Source organism: Alligator mississippiensis, chromosome 4 (genome assembly GCF_030867095.1).
Source record: "Alligator mississippiensis isolate rAllMis1 chromosome 4, rAllMis1, whole genome shotgun sequence".
NCBI classification, from domain to species: Eukaryota; Metazoa; Chordata; order Crocodylia; family Alligatoridae; genus Alligator; species Alligator mississippiensis.
This window is the reverse complement of record NC_081827.1, coordinates 131093783-131107753: the sequence shown is the minus strand read 5'-3', so window position 1 is coordinate 131107753 and position 13971 is coordinate 131093783. Positions and strand designations below refer to the sequence as shown.

General features: G+C 46.9%; 1 protein-coding gene across 1 annotated transcript in view; it reads left to right on the top strand.

The window, feature by feature from the left end:
• The window catches only part of EFCAB6 (EF-hand calcium binding domain 6), a 208210-nt gene extending 194819 nt beyond the window's left edge, over positions 1-13391 (top strand). The window contains exons 22-23 of the mRNA XM_059726207.1: positions 1767-1916; positions 13171-13391. Coding sequence (XP_059582190.1) covers positions 1767-1916; positions 13171-13293 — 273 coding nt within the window. The 3' untranslated portion in view covers positions 13294-13391. The remainder of the gene's footprint in view (positions 1-1766; positions 1917-13170) is intronic.
• Positions 13392-13971: the final 580 nt, after the last annotated feature.

Below are 13971 nucleotides of genomic sequence, written 5' to 3'. Positions count from 1 at the left end.
AAAATCCTCCTTGGAGGTGACTCCCATCCTCCATCCTTTGTAGGCCTTTCTTTTTAGCCTCAGGAGGTCTGCTAGGTCCCTGGAGAGCCAGGGGGGCTGCTGTGCCCTCTTGCTGCCTTTCCTCCGAGATGGAATAGACTTAGTTTGTGCTTTGAGGATTGCTCCCTTGAGGAACAACCACTCTTCTTGAACTCCCCTCTCCCTGTGGTCACGGTCCCTTACGGCCTCACTGACAAGCCTCCTGAGCTTATCAAAGTTGGCTTTTCTGAAGTCAAGGACTTCCGTGTTGCTGACTGACTTGCCAGCTTTTCGGCGGATGGTGAAGGTGATCAGCTCGTGGTCGCTGTCACCCAGCTTCCCATCGATCACTAGGTTGCCTACTAGGTCATCCCCAGTAGCCAGTACCAGGTCAAGCAGTGCTTTGCCTCTCATTGGCCCATAGACTTCTTGAGTCAGGTTGCTTTGCATCCTATGCATTTAAATTCTTAAAACATAAAGGTATCCCTTTGCTGTATACCTTGCAAGATATTACAGTGAAAGTTACTCTGTATGCAGAGAACATTGCAGAAGCCATCTGCAGCACTTAAGCCCCATGTAGCAGCAACTAGTAGTGTAACTTGGGGAAGCAAGTGGGGTACTAGCCTGAGGTGCTGTGTATTTGGGGGGCAACAGGTGAGTGGGGCAAGTGGAATGATGTTTCTTTTGGGAAATCTTAGCTATAGCAGGCACAGCTCTGCACTCAAATGGCTCCCAGAAAGCCCATGCCATGGGGCTCTTGAAGCCAGAGCAGGTCCTGCTATAGCAGCAGCAATGGCAGGAGCTGCCTTCAGTGTGCAGAGAGCCCTGGAAGGTAAGACTTCCCCTCCCCCACCTCCCTACCCCCACCTACCTTACAGTGGTCTGCACACCCTCTCTACCCCTAAAGCACTGAATGAACTTGCTATGGCTCTGGGAGCAGCAGAAGGGCCATGCCTGCCCATGCATGTACAGGACTCCCTTGTATATTGTGAGATTTTCAGGGCCTGGAGTATTTTATGCAGCTGGAACAAAAAGACCATGGCCTCCAACCCTGCTGACTGGCTAGAACAACAGCTAAAGGAGATTCCTAATAACTCCACAACATGGTCTTGGATGAAGGAAATGAATTTTACTTTTTCTTTCCCACATTTATGGCCCATATACTTTATACAGCTCAAGTCACTGTCATCCTTGACAATTCTACAGTGTCTATAAACACATAGTTTACAAAGGCAAATTCATTCTATCAATTCAGTCTATTGAATCCAAAACAACAACCCCCTCACCCCCCATGGCAGTTAGTCCCACAGAAGTTTTTTTTTTTCTTGCCACAGCTATTTCAGATATAGAAATGTTCAAAAACTAGTTACAAGACAGTTTATATAATATATATTTTGCCATCCCATTGCTCTTAATCTCAAAATTGGCAGATGGATATATTCACCTTTAGGCAAAACCTGAATATGGAAAACCTCTAGCCTCACAAGTGGAAATAACAGGGAATTAGGAACTGGTACTGACTGTTAAGTATGTTTATATGCTAGAGGATATTAAAAAGACAAAAAAAGCCTTGTGAAAAATGATTATATAATTTCATAGATATAAGTTCTGAATTCAAGTAGGGTACAGTCAAATGTTGGTACCTTCAGAATGTTACTGTAACACCTTTATATGCCAGTTTATGATTATGACTATTGACTATCACATCACATTAACACATGCCAAATTTTTGTTCCCCACTTTATTAGAGGAATCCTGGACCACAGAGTCTGACATTTTTCAAGGCAATGCTAAAAATTCAGCCCCAGATCTTGTACTGTTGGAGACCAATGAGACGATCTTTTAAATCCTATGACAAAAGTAGAACTGGACTGTTAAACATTCAGGATTTCAAACAGGTAAACTGCATTTAGCAATCTAATCCCAGCAAATTCAAATACTTCAATCAGAGGCTTTTACCCAAAGTCTCCAAATAAAGTTATAAAAATACATCAAACCTGTCCATTTAGGCTAGGGACAGACATTCAAAAAGGCTGAGCCTGAATTGATTCAATCTTTGCAGGTTAGTCTAACCAGTCTAGGCTAAATCAGTTTTGTAACCAGACAGACATCCCAGAAATGCAGGCACATGCCTGCATTGGCTCAGGCTAGAAGTTGGAGGGCCCTCCAACTTCTAGCCTGAGAGCAGCCCTCCCTTCCCTTGCTCAGTACTAAGCTGAGGGGCGGGGCATAGCCAGGCTCTGGCAGGACACTCTGATTATCCCAGCAGGGAATTGATAACAGTGTTTATCACCCCTAATTCAGTGTTTATTGCCCCATTAAGAAAACAATGGAGAGACCTTACCAGCTCCTGTTGATTCTGCCTGTTGATTCAGCATGGACTGTAGTCAACATGTGATAGCTAATACACAGGCAAGGCAGACGGAAGGGTGGAATTCCTGCTTAACAGGGAGTGCTAAGGGGGAGAGAGATAAGCAGCTTGCAGTCCCTACCGGAGCAGCAGCCAGGGAGCAGAGTGGAGGGGCCAGCCCTGCTGTGGAGCAGAGAACCCCATCCAGCCAAAAGAGCATTTCAGGATGCTGGGGGAGTCTGATTTATCTTAAAACAGCAAGGGGTCTGGGACAGACATTGCATTAACCGGTTTGAGCCAAATCAGTTAAGTCTGATACTACATTCAAGTAGGTTTATCTCAGACCAGTTTCAGCCATTTTCAAACTGGTTTATGTGCACTGAACATCTGTTCTGTTACAGGTTTAAACCAGTTTCTGATCACTTAAACTGGTTTATGTGTAGTGTCTGCCCCTAGCCTTACAGACTTGCAGTAACATGCCCGTGAGTGCTGGTAGCATGGTGATAATTTTTCTTTCCAATGTATATGCAATGCAAATGATTTACCTCCCAGTAGGACTAGTGTCTCAGTAACTTCCTTTTCTTCATTTCCTTGAGTTGCATATGTACAAAGGGAAAAAGTCATATTGTTTCCTATGTTAAGTGTGACTACATGAACCATATAGTCCTTGGAGGGAGATGAGAGAGTGGGCTGAGGAAAAGGAATTCTTTCTACTAGGCCTCTTTGCAGCCACTGTTAGACTATTCTACCTCTACCCCCTGTTCCTCTCTCTGCTCTTACCCACAGAACACAATTCTGTAGTATGCAGTAGATAGGTATCCTTCACATTGTCTTCTAATCCATGGCATGTTACTAAAGAGCAGAACCAGACCAATGCCGGTCTCCAAGGTTCTCCATCAGCCACAATGTCTTGTAACATTAGGCAGTCAGAGATCAGTACTATATTCTTTGATTTAGATCAGTGAAGAACATAATTACTGCTTAACATAACAGTATTTTCCTTGTTTCAAAGTCCTTAATATTACTGTAAATAGAAATCAGAATCCAAATATGCTCAAGAGCCACTAGGAACATTTATCAGTTTAGCTTCAGTAAACCTGTTTAACATTGACTCTTAAGTGTGATGCCCATGACCTTCTCCATACAGTATCACTGCAATTGAAAAAAATCTTACTGAATAATGAACCAAATCCTCAACTACACTGAGCAATAAGATATCATTCTCCCCTTTCCCCTTCTGCTCCCCATTGGCTGCCAGGTCCCAGAATGTTTCCTAGTATATAGAGCAAACTAATTCCTAAGGTATGTTAACTTACATTGGTCGAGTGGGTAAGGTAACTAGTAGGGTGAAAGTACTAGACTTTAGGAAAGCTGATTTAAATGAACTCAGGCGATTAGTCAAGGATGCACTGCAGAGTAGGAGTTTTGAAATGATGGGAGCCCAAGAAGGGTGGCTGTGCCTTAAGGAAATGATCCTTTGGGCACAAAGCGAGACGATCCCCATGCGGGGTAAAAGAGGGAAAGGGGCTAGGAGGCTTCCCTGGCTGACCGCAGAAATCCAGGGCAGCCTAAGGGCCAAAAGGGGAGCACATAAAAAGTGGAAACAAGGAGAGATCACCAAAGACAAATATACCTCCTCTGCTCGTGCTTGTAGGGAGGCAGTTAGACGGGCCAAAGCTACCATGGAGCTAAGGATGGCATCCCAAGTAAAGGACAACAAGAAATTGTTTTTTAGATATATAGGGAGTAAAAGGAAGGCCCAGGGAGGAATAGGACCCCTGCTAAATGGGCAGAAACAACTGGTGACGGACAGGGGGGACAAGGCTGAACTCCTCAATGAGTTCTTTGCCTCAGTGTTCCTAAGTGAGGGGCATGACAAGTCTCTCACTGGGATTGTAGAGAGGCAGCAGCAAGGCGCCAGACTTCCATGCGTAGACCCTGAGTTGGTGCAGAGTCACTTGGAAGAACTGGATGCCTTTAAGTCGGCAGGCCCGGATGAGCTCCATCCGAGGGTGCTGAAGGCACTGGCTGACATCATTGCAGAGCCACTGGCGGGAATATTCGAACGCTCGTGGCACACGGGCCAAGTCCCAGAGGCCTGGAAAAGGGCCAATATGGTCCCCATTTTCAAGAAGGGGAGGAAGGAGGACCCGGGCAACTATAGGCCAGTCAGTCTCACCTCCATCCTTGGCAAAGACTTTGAAAAAATTATCAAGGCTCACATATGCAAGAGCCCAGCAGGACAAATTATGCTGAGGGGAAACCAGCACGGCTTCATGGCAGACAGATCATGCCTGACCAATCTAGTCTCTTTTAATGACCAGGTTACAAAATGCCTGGACACAGGAGGAGGGGTGGATGTTGTATACTTAGACTTCAGGAAGGCCTTCGATACGGTATCCCACCCCATACTGGTGAACAAGTTAAGAGGCTGTGACTTGGATGACTACACAGTCCAGTGGGTGGCGAATTGGCTGGAGGGTCACACCCAGAGAGTCGTAGTGGATGGGTCGGCTTCGACCTGGAAGGGTGTGGGCAGTGGGGTCCCGCAGGGCTTGGTCCTTGGACCGATACTCTTTAATGTCTTCATCAGCGACTTGGACGAGGGAGTGAAATGTACTCTGTCCAAGTTTGCAGATGACACAAAGCTATGGAGAGAAGTGGACATGCCGGAGGGCAGGGAACAGCTGCAAGCAGACCTGGACAGGTTGGACAAGTGGGCAGAAAACAACAGAATGCAGTTCAACAAGGAGAAATGCAAAGTGCTGCACCTAGGGAGGAAAAATGTCCAGCACACCTACAGCCTAGGGAATGACCTGCTGGGTGGTACAGAAGTGGAAAGGGATCTTGGAGTCCTAGTGGACTCTAAGATGAATATGAGTTGGCAGTGTGACGAAGCCATCAGAAAAGCCAATGGCACTTTATCGTGCATCAGCAGATGCATGACGAATAGGTCCAAGGAGGTGATACTTCCCCTCTATCGGGCGCTGGTCAGACCACATTTGGAGTACTGCGTGCAATTCTGGGCACCACAAATCAAGAGGGATGTGGATAACCTGGAGAGGGTCCAGAGAAGGGCCACTCGTATGGTTAAGGGCCCACAGACCAAGCCCTACGAGGAGAGACTAGAGAAACTGGACCTTTTCAGCCTCCGCAAGAGAAGGTTGAGAGGCGACCTTGTGGCTGCCTATAAGTTCATCACGGGGGCACAGAAGGGAATTGGTGAGTATTTATTCACCAAGGTGCCCCCGGGGGTTACAAGAAATAATGGCCACAAGCTAGCAGAGAGCAGATTTAGATTGGACATTAGGAAGAATTTCTTCACAGTTTGAGTGGCCAAGGTCTGGAACGGGCTCCCAAGGGAGGTGGTGCTCTCCCCTACCCTGGGGGTCTTCAAGAGGAGGTTGGATAACCATCTAGCTGGGGTCGTCTAGACCCAGCACTCTTTCCTGCCTATGCAGGGGGTTGGACTCGATGATCTATTGAGGTCCCTTCTGACCCTAACATCTATGAATCTATGAATCTACACCAGTTGCAGAAATGCCAGATGGGGTAGTTCTGTCAACTCAGCAGATGCAGATTCCTTCCTGCCTCTGACATTCCCAGCATGAATAAGTGGGAACAAGATGCACAGGATTGGCTCTATAAGCTTTATATCAGAGATTTCCCTTACATCCATTGTTGGAACAAATTCATTGGAACAGGAGCAAGGATATGGCATGTTCTATTTCTTCATTATATAATAATAAGTTTGTTTGTTTGTTAAGCTTTTCTAATTTGGCCATTAAACATTTGAGAATGACTTCAGGCCACTATATCCTGTGCAATGTAATTACATTGAGAAAAAATGAAACCAGTCATTCAGTTTGATAGGATTTTTTAGGTTAATTGTTTTCCCCCTGTAATGCTTAAGTGCTTTTCTAAAATATTTTACTTTAAGATACAACAACAGACAAAAAATATTTGTTGCATAAGGGGACACATATTTGCTAAGCTGAATGATCACTGTTTCCAAGGCTGCAATGTATGTGCATGGGAGTTGTACACTGACTGATTTCTGATTGATACCAGCACTTGGCAGAGGCACTGATCTAGGCTACACACACATGCACATATATATATATATGGCTATTGTGACACCAGCACTACAGTGATTTTAAATGGTTGTTTATTGGGAGAGGAAGGTTCCAACTCATCTGAATTTGACAGAAAACCACTAGCAATCAGTAAAGTAAAAAGGCAGGCACTCAAGTCAGAAGATATAAGGTACTGTACTGGTGAAGAGCAATGCAGTTACTACTAGGGCTGTGCAAAATTTCAGCAGCTGTTTCATTTCAGAGGTGTTTCAGCTCATTTCAGTGCCTGAAACAACAAATCTGAAATGAAATGGAAGGCTCCAAAACATCTCTGAAATGAAATGAAACCATCCAAAATGTTTCAGAAAATTTTGGAGTTTTGGAACCAAGCTTACACGGAAACAGAAACTCAGAAGAGGGAGGGGGAAGGCGGGGGCGGAAAGGACTGATTCCTCACAGATATTGACATCTGTAACTGGCCAGTGTCTGCAATCTGTCCCCTAGGGGATCTTTCCAATCCCAGTGCTCTGGGGGAGGGACAGAAAAACAGCATATAAGGATCTGTGTCAAGCCTTTCTGTCCCTTTTGTAAGCTCTCTCTCTGGAAGCAAAAGCATGTGAAAGCTACTGTGGGTGGCTGCAGTGAATGACTTCATAGTCTCCTGCTAGTCTCTCTTTTTGGAAAGGATTGGATACAAGATATAATAAGCAGATAGAAGAAGACATAGTAAAGACATAGATATAGTAAAATAAGCAAATAGAAGAAGATATAATAAACACACAGATATAGTAAAATAAGCTGCGACAGGGCACTGGTAGTGCCTGCCACTTTAAGAATTGGGCCAGGGAGCGACAGATGTCTGATTGGGGTGGCCATTTTAAGGCCCAGCTCCCTGAGCTGAAGGCAGTTCTTGATCAGCCATCATCTCTCTGCTGAGCTCTGCCAGGAATACTGTGGAGGGCAGGGTGAGGCTGTGTGGGGGGGGAAGAGGCCTCAATTGTCATGGTAAAACATGAAACTGCACCCTGCCAGAGAAGTGGGGATCTGGTGGGGCTCCCTATGTTGGGGGAGTCCCCAAGAAATGCCAGGCTAATCACCATCCTGGTGAAAGACGAGTGTGGGGTGCTTTATAACCCTAGCCCCCACATCCCTGGTTGGTTCAACCAGTACAGGGGGAGCCCAGGCTCATGGGAATCCTGAGGTGGGGCCCAGGTCAGTGGAGGGACCTGGAGCAGCACCCAGGCTCTTTGTGAGTCCTTTGGCTACAGGGACCCTGAGCAGGGGCCAGGCACAGTTATGACCACCTGAGCCTCACAGGGTCTAATACCCCATGGCACAGGGCCAGGTAGGGCTACTGCCACCTAATCTGGATGGGGTGGCACACCCCAGTGAGCCCCAGTGAGGGAGTGGTGTCTGAGCCCCAGTGAGGGAGCCAACGGCTTGGAGCCCAGTATGTGTTTGTTTGTCTGTTTGTGTATATGTGCTATGAAAGACCCAGTGCAAACCACTGGTGGATGTCATCTCTGAGGCTTGGGCTGCAGTGTAGGGGTGGAACAGAGCTGCAGATAGCCCCCTAAACATTAGTGTTCAAAATGGGTAGCCTCCTACCTGAGTAACATCTTATTAATATTACATCAAGGCATGGCAGTAGAGTGAGGTGGGTGGCTGGCCCATAGATAGGAGGCAGGCCAGTGCTTGTACTGGGCATGAAAGCTTTCCACTGTCACATAAACAGCTAGAAGAAGAAAATATAGTAAACACATAGATATAGTCAAATAAGCAGATAGAAGAAGAAGATATAGTAAACACATAGAAGATATATTACATACACACACACATTTTCCAGCACAGCAAACATTATGAAGCATGCTGGAAAGGCAGGTGCCAGGTCTTCTGGCAGGGAAGTGAGAGAGGGCAGAGGGAGAGCTATAAGTTCCACCCCCCCATGCAAACTTAGACGCACAGTCTTCCCTAGCAGGCATGAGGCTTCTGCTGCTAGTGGCAGCACGGAGATGGGAGCAGTGTCTGCACCTGCCCCACCTCCACTAACACCAGCAGTAATAATAACCCCCAGCACCACCAGCATGACAAGCACCAGCATGACAGTCTCTTCCACCCCAATTTCAGTTCCCAGCATAAGCCTCCCAGTGCCAGAGAAGGAGCTGCATATGGAACCAGGGGAGCTCAGTGCCATACCCAGGGAAATTCTGGGGAAGGAGGGGAATATGAGTTTGTGCTCCACACCCTTCAAAATTCCTCTAGAGCCAGGTCTCCTTCTCCAGAAGGCGCTGCAAAGGAGGCTGTGGGGGTAGGTGGATCAGCTTCCCCTGTTGTTGTGCCTCTGCCTGCTGAGGAGGGAGATAAGGCACCCGCACCCCAGAAGCAAGGGAGTAGTGTAGAGTGGGATCATTTTGGCATGGCAGATGATCCCAAGTATGCTATCTGCCTGCACTGCCAATGCAAGACCAGCCAGGGCAAGGATGAGAAACACTTCAGCATCACAGGGATGCTGATGCATATCAGGAGGCACCACCCCCTTGCCCTTGCTCCTCCTCAGCCTGGCACCAATAGGATCATGCCCAAAGGGAAGTCCCCCTCTTGCTCCAAAGCCTCCATCCCTCAGAAGCAGAGGCAGGCCACCCTGGACCAGTGGGGGAAAGGCAGAGGGAAAGTGGGGCATGTTCCCAAGACAAGTGAGGTCACCCAGAGCACTGGAGAGACACTCTGAATGGCCAGCCATTCTTATAGATTCATAGATTTATAGATTGTAGAGTGGATCATCGTGTCTGACCCCCTGCCTCTCACAGGAAAGAGGACCTAGGTCAGATGACCCCAGCCAGGTGACTATCTAGCCTCCTCTTGAAGACTCCAAGCTAGCTGATAGCACCACCTCTCTTTGAAGCCCATTCCAGATCCTGGCCACCCTTACTGTGAAAAATTTCTTCCTAATATCTAACCTAAATCCACTCGCAACTAGTTTACACCCATTATTTCTAGTCACTCCCTGGGGCACCTTATTAAACAATGCTTCCCCTATTCCCCGTTGACCTCCCCTAATAAATTTATAGGCGGCCACAAGATCTCCCCTCAGCCGTCTCTTGTGAAGGCTGAAGAGATTCAGCTCTCTCAGCCTCCCCCCGTAGGGTCTATCACGAAGGCCACTAATCATGCGAGTGGCCCTCCTCTGGATCCTCTTGAGATTCCCCGCATCCCTCTTGAAGTGCAGCACCCAAAACTGGACGCGGTAGTCCAACTGTGGCCTGACCAGTGCCGCATAGAGGGGGAGCATCACCTCCTTTGTTCTATTAGTCATGTACCTGCTAATGCATGATAAGGTGTGATTGGCCTCATTACACTGCCGGCTCATGTTCATCTTGGAGTCAATTATGACTCCAAGATCCCTCTCTACCTCCGAGTTGCTGAGAAGGACACTCCCTAACCTATAGGTGTGCTGGGGGTTCCTCCTTCCCAGGTGAAGTACCTTACATTTATCTTTATTAAATTGCATCCTATTCCTCTCTGCCCATTGATCCAACCTGTCCAGGTGAGCCTGAAGCTGCTCCCTGCCCTCTGGTGTACTAACTTTGTCCCATAACTTGGTATCATCAGTGAACTTAGAGAGGGTGCTTTCCACGCTCTTGTCCAAATCGCTGATAAAGATTTTGAATAATATTGGTCCAAGGACCAAACCCTGCAGGACCCCACTGGTCACCTCCCTCCAAGCCGAGAAGGAGCCATCCACCACCACTCTCTGGGTGCGGTCCCTAAGCCAGTTGGCCACTCACCTGACCATGTAGGTGTCCACTCCACAGTCAGCTAGCTTCCCAATGAGGATGGGGTGCGAAACTGTGTCAAAGACCTTCCTAAAGTCCAGGAAGATGACATCAGCCTCAGCTCCCGCATCCAGGAAGTGTGTGACCTGGTCATAGGAGACTACAAGGTTTCTCAGGCAGGATCTACCTGTGACAAACCCGTGCTGGTTTCCTCTCAGCATTGTTTCCCCAGCTAGGCCTGCACAAATGTGTTCTTTGATTATTTTCTTTAGCTTTTTCCCAGGAATAGAGGTAAGACTGGCTGGTCTAAAGTTACCTGGCTCATCCCTTATCCCTTTCTTGAAAATGGGCACCACATTGGCCCTTCTCCAGTCCTTAGGGACCTGGCCAGAGCACCACGAGTGCTCAAACAGCTGTGCCAGTGGCTCAGCTATGACACTGACAAATTCTTTCAGCAGCCATGGATGGAGGTCATCTGGGCCTGCTGACTTGTACCCATCCAGCTCCTCCAGGAGCTCCTTAACTATTTCAGAACTAACCATAGGCGGACTGGTGCCATGTGGACATATGTCAGTGATCAAGGTGGGGGAATTGGCTTGGTCGGTACATAGAAATACTGAAGCAAAGAACTCACTGAAGAGCTCTGCTTTTTTCCCCACGTCAACCACCAACTGTCCTGATTTGTCCTGCAGGGGCCCTATGTTACTCTGAGCTTTCCTTTTGCCTGCTATGTACCTGAAGAAGGACTTTTTATTGTCCTTGATTGTTGAAGCCAGCCTGAGCTCAAGCCCCGCCTTGGCCTGTCTAACTGATTCCCTGCAATAGTGCGCCTCCTTGGTGACTGCTCCCTGCTTCCACTGCTTATTCATCTCTGCTTAGTTGAGCGGCCAGGGTTCAGGTGGCTCATGGCGCTCGTGGCCCCATCATACCATGTGCCTGCATGCACCACCTTCAGCAGGACGGTGGTGTCCTCCCTGTATGAAGCATGCAGGGAATACTTGAGGGAGGAGCTGTACAAGGTAGGTCCCCAGGTGGCCTTACACTTCACCTCAGACATCTGGATCATGTCTACCTCTCCCCCACAGGGCACTGGTGCGAAAAGTCAGGCCGTCGGTGGGCCCTCCTTCAAGCAGAGGTGATGCATTAGTGCCACACAGCAACAGAGATCATGGGGGCCATTACCCACATGGTACAGGGGTGGCTCGTTGGGCAGGGCAAGCTTACCTGCAGGTTCATGATCACCGACAACGGAGCCAATATGTTCAAGGTAGTGCATGATGCCAATTTTGTTGGCATTTGCTGTGTGGCACACAAGTTCCACCTCATAGTCAGGCACACCTTGTAGGGGGACAGGGCTGCCAGTGAGGGCAATGTCACAACCAGCCAGCTCATTTCCAAATGTAGGAAGGGGGCAGGCTACTTCCACCAGAGCATCAGGACAAACAGGAAGAGCTGAGCATCCCGCAGCACAAAATCGTGCAGGATGTGGAGGCTTGGTGGAACTCCACAAACCTAATGCTCAAAAGACTGGTGGAGCAACAGAAGACCATCCATGAGATGGCCTTGCTTGGGGAGATTGGGATCAGTGGCCCTTTAAGAAAACAGAGTGGGATGGAGAAGTCAGAGGCAGAATGAAATGGAGAAGTTCCAAAGGATCAACGTTCCTGGCTGGGGCAAGCCACTGTCACCAGAGGTGCAGACACTGGTGAAGTGGCTGAAGGAGGGCATCAAGAAATATATGGATCCATTGCAGTCCAGTACGGTCCACGTACTGGCAGGCATGTGTGTCGAGAGGGTGAAGGGGAGCATCTGCAGCAGTAAAACCCTGGATCACTAAATGGAGGTGCTGGTGAACAGAGTTAGGGAGGCATAAGGGCAGAGTCAGGGAGACATGGAAGAAGGGGATCCACTTTCCTGTGCCAACACTCCATCCACCAGCCAGTCTGCTCCACCACAAGTGCTGCCAGTGTAGGTCAAGGACATGGCTTCCATGTTGGGGTCCAGAGGCACCAGACCCCAGCATCGGCCAAGTAGCACCATAGCCTCGGTTCCTACCTATCTTGCCGAGGACATGGAGCCTCTGCTCTGTGACCCCTTGGCCTACTGGGCAAGCCTCAGCCAGATGTGACATAACTATGTAGCCAGTGAACAGTATATGGGAGTACCCTGTGGGATGTAGAGGTTGTACTTAAAGAAGGATGTATCTCAAGCATTGACCAGCAGCAAAAAGTCAAATTGCAAAGCTGTAAAGATTAGCACTAAGCATAATTTTTCAATAGTACTCAGAACCTCTTTGAAAATCCCAGTGTTGCCTTTTATGTATCTTACTGTACCTATGTACTTTTAAAACTCTGGTTGTTAAATGTCTGTTGCCTCAGATAAGGAAAGAGGAATTATGAAGGGGGCATTGATCTCCCAAGCACTTTGTGCCCATTGAAAAATAACCTCTCACAGTGGAACAACAGATATATTGAGTTGGTTTGGGCCTTCTGTTTTTGGGTGGAGGGAGCCCAGAGCCCCTAAGAAGTAGGAAAAGGAAGTCAGCCACAGCTCTTAAGCATCTCTCTTGATCTTGCAGCAGCTTAGTGTATGATTTTTATAAGTCAACCTCTTCATGTGGTAAGAAGTCAGAGCAAAATGGAGAGCTACCAATTCTCCAAGGTACTCCGATGTAAGTGGCAGAGTACAGTAAATCACTGTCTGAAGAGGGTTTAAGTGCAGCAGTCACTCTAGTGTGCTGGCATGGGAAAGCTGCAAGGTAAAAGGAAGGATCTGGTCTGCACAGATTTTATGATATCAAAAAGTTTATAGAATTCAGTGCTCAGGCAGATTTTGTCAGGAAGTTTATGCAAGATGTGATATAGAGACCTTTTGCTAAAGCTTTGTACAGAACTGAATTTCCCCCTTGCCTCCTAACTCCCAGCAGTCAGTGTCAATTTTCTCCCTGTTTCAGGTTCTGCGAGAGTACAGTGTCAACCTATCTGAAGAAGAGTTTTTCCACATTTTGGAATTTTATGATAAAGCCTTAACATCAAAAGTATCCTATAATGATTTCCTTAGGGCATTCCTACAGTAGAAAATGGAAGGGGTCATCAAGTGCAAGAAACTGCAGCTAACAGAGATAGTAGCTGATTTATACAGTTTGATTGCCAATCAATAAATTAATTGAGCATGTCCCTTTTTTGCCTCTATTCATTAGCAAGCTTCAAATACTTATGGCTCTGGCAAATACAGCTTTTGTGGTTTGTGGATTAAATCTATATGTTAGGGCTATTAATTTTCATATAATCCATTTCTCCAAGAAAAACTACAATTAAAGATGTTATAGTAATGATTCCTAAGACCTTTGAGGCATGTCTGAAAGTAATACATTTAAATAACATGTTTTTCTAATTAAAACATATTATTAATAAAATACTCTTTGTAACTTCAGTATTAAGGTGTAAAAGGCATACTATTCAATTTTATCAATTTAAGTATTATATGATTTGTCATTAGAAATCTGTCTGTTTTACTGACTGTTTTCTTTTTCCTCCTGCTTCTCCACATAGCTGTAATAATTATGTTGCTAGTAGTTTTGCACAAGGACATGAAATGTACCATGCCACACTCTGAAAAGATACTGCCTATGCCTTCACAGCATGTCATCATCTTCCAATACATTTTTCCCCCACCATTTGATTTAAATACCAAAGAAAGTTGAAAATAAAATTAGAAGCTAATTTTCCATTTGCTATTGTATTTCTCATTGAGA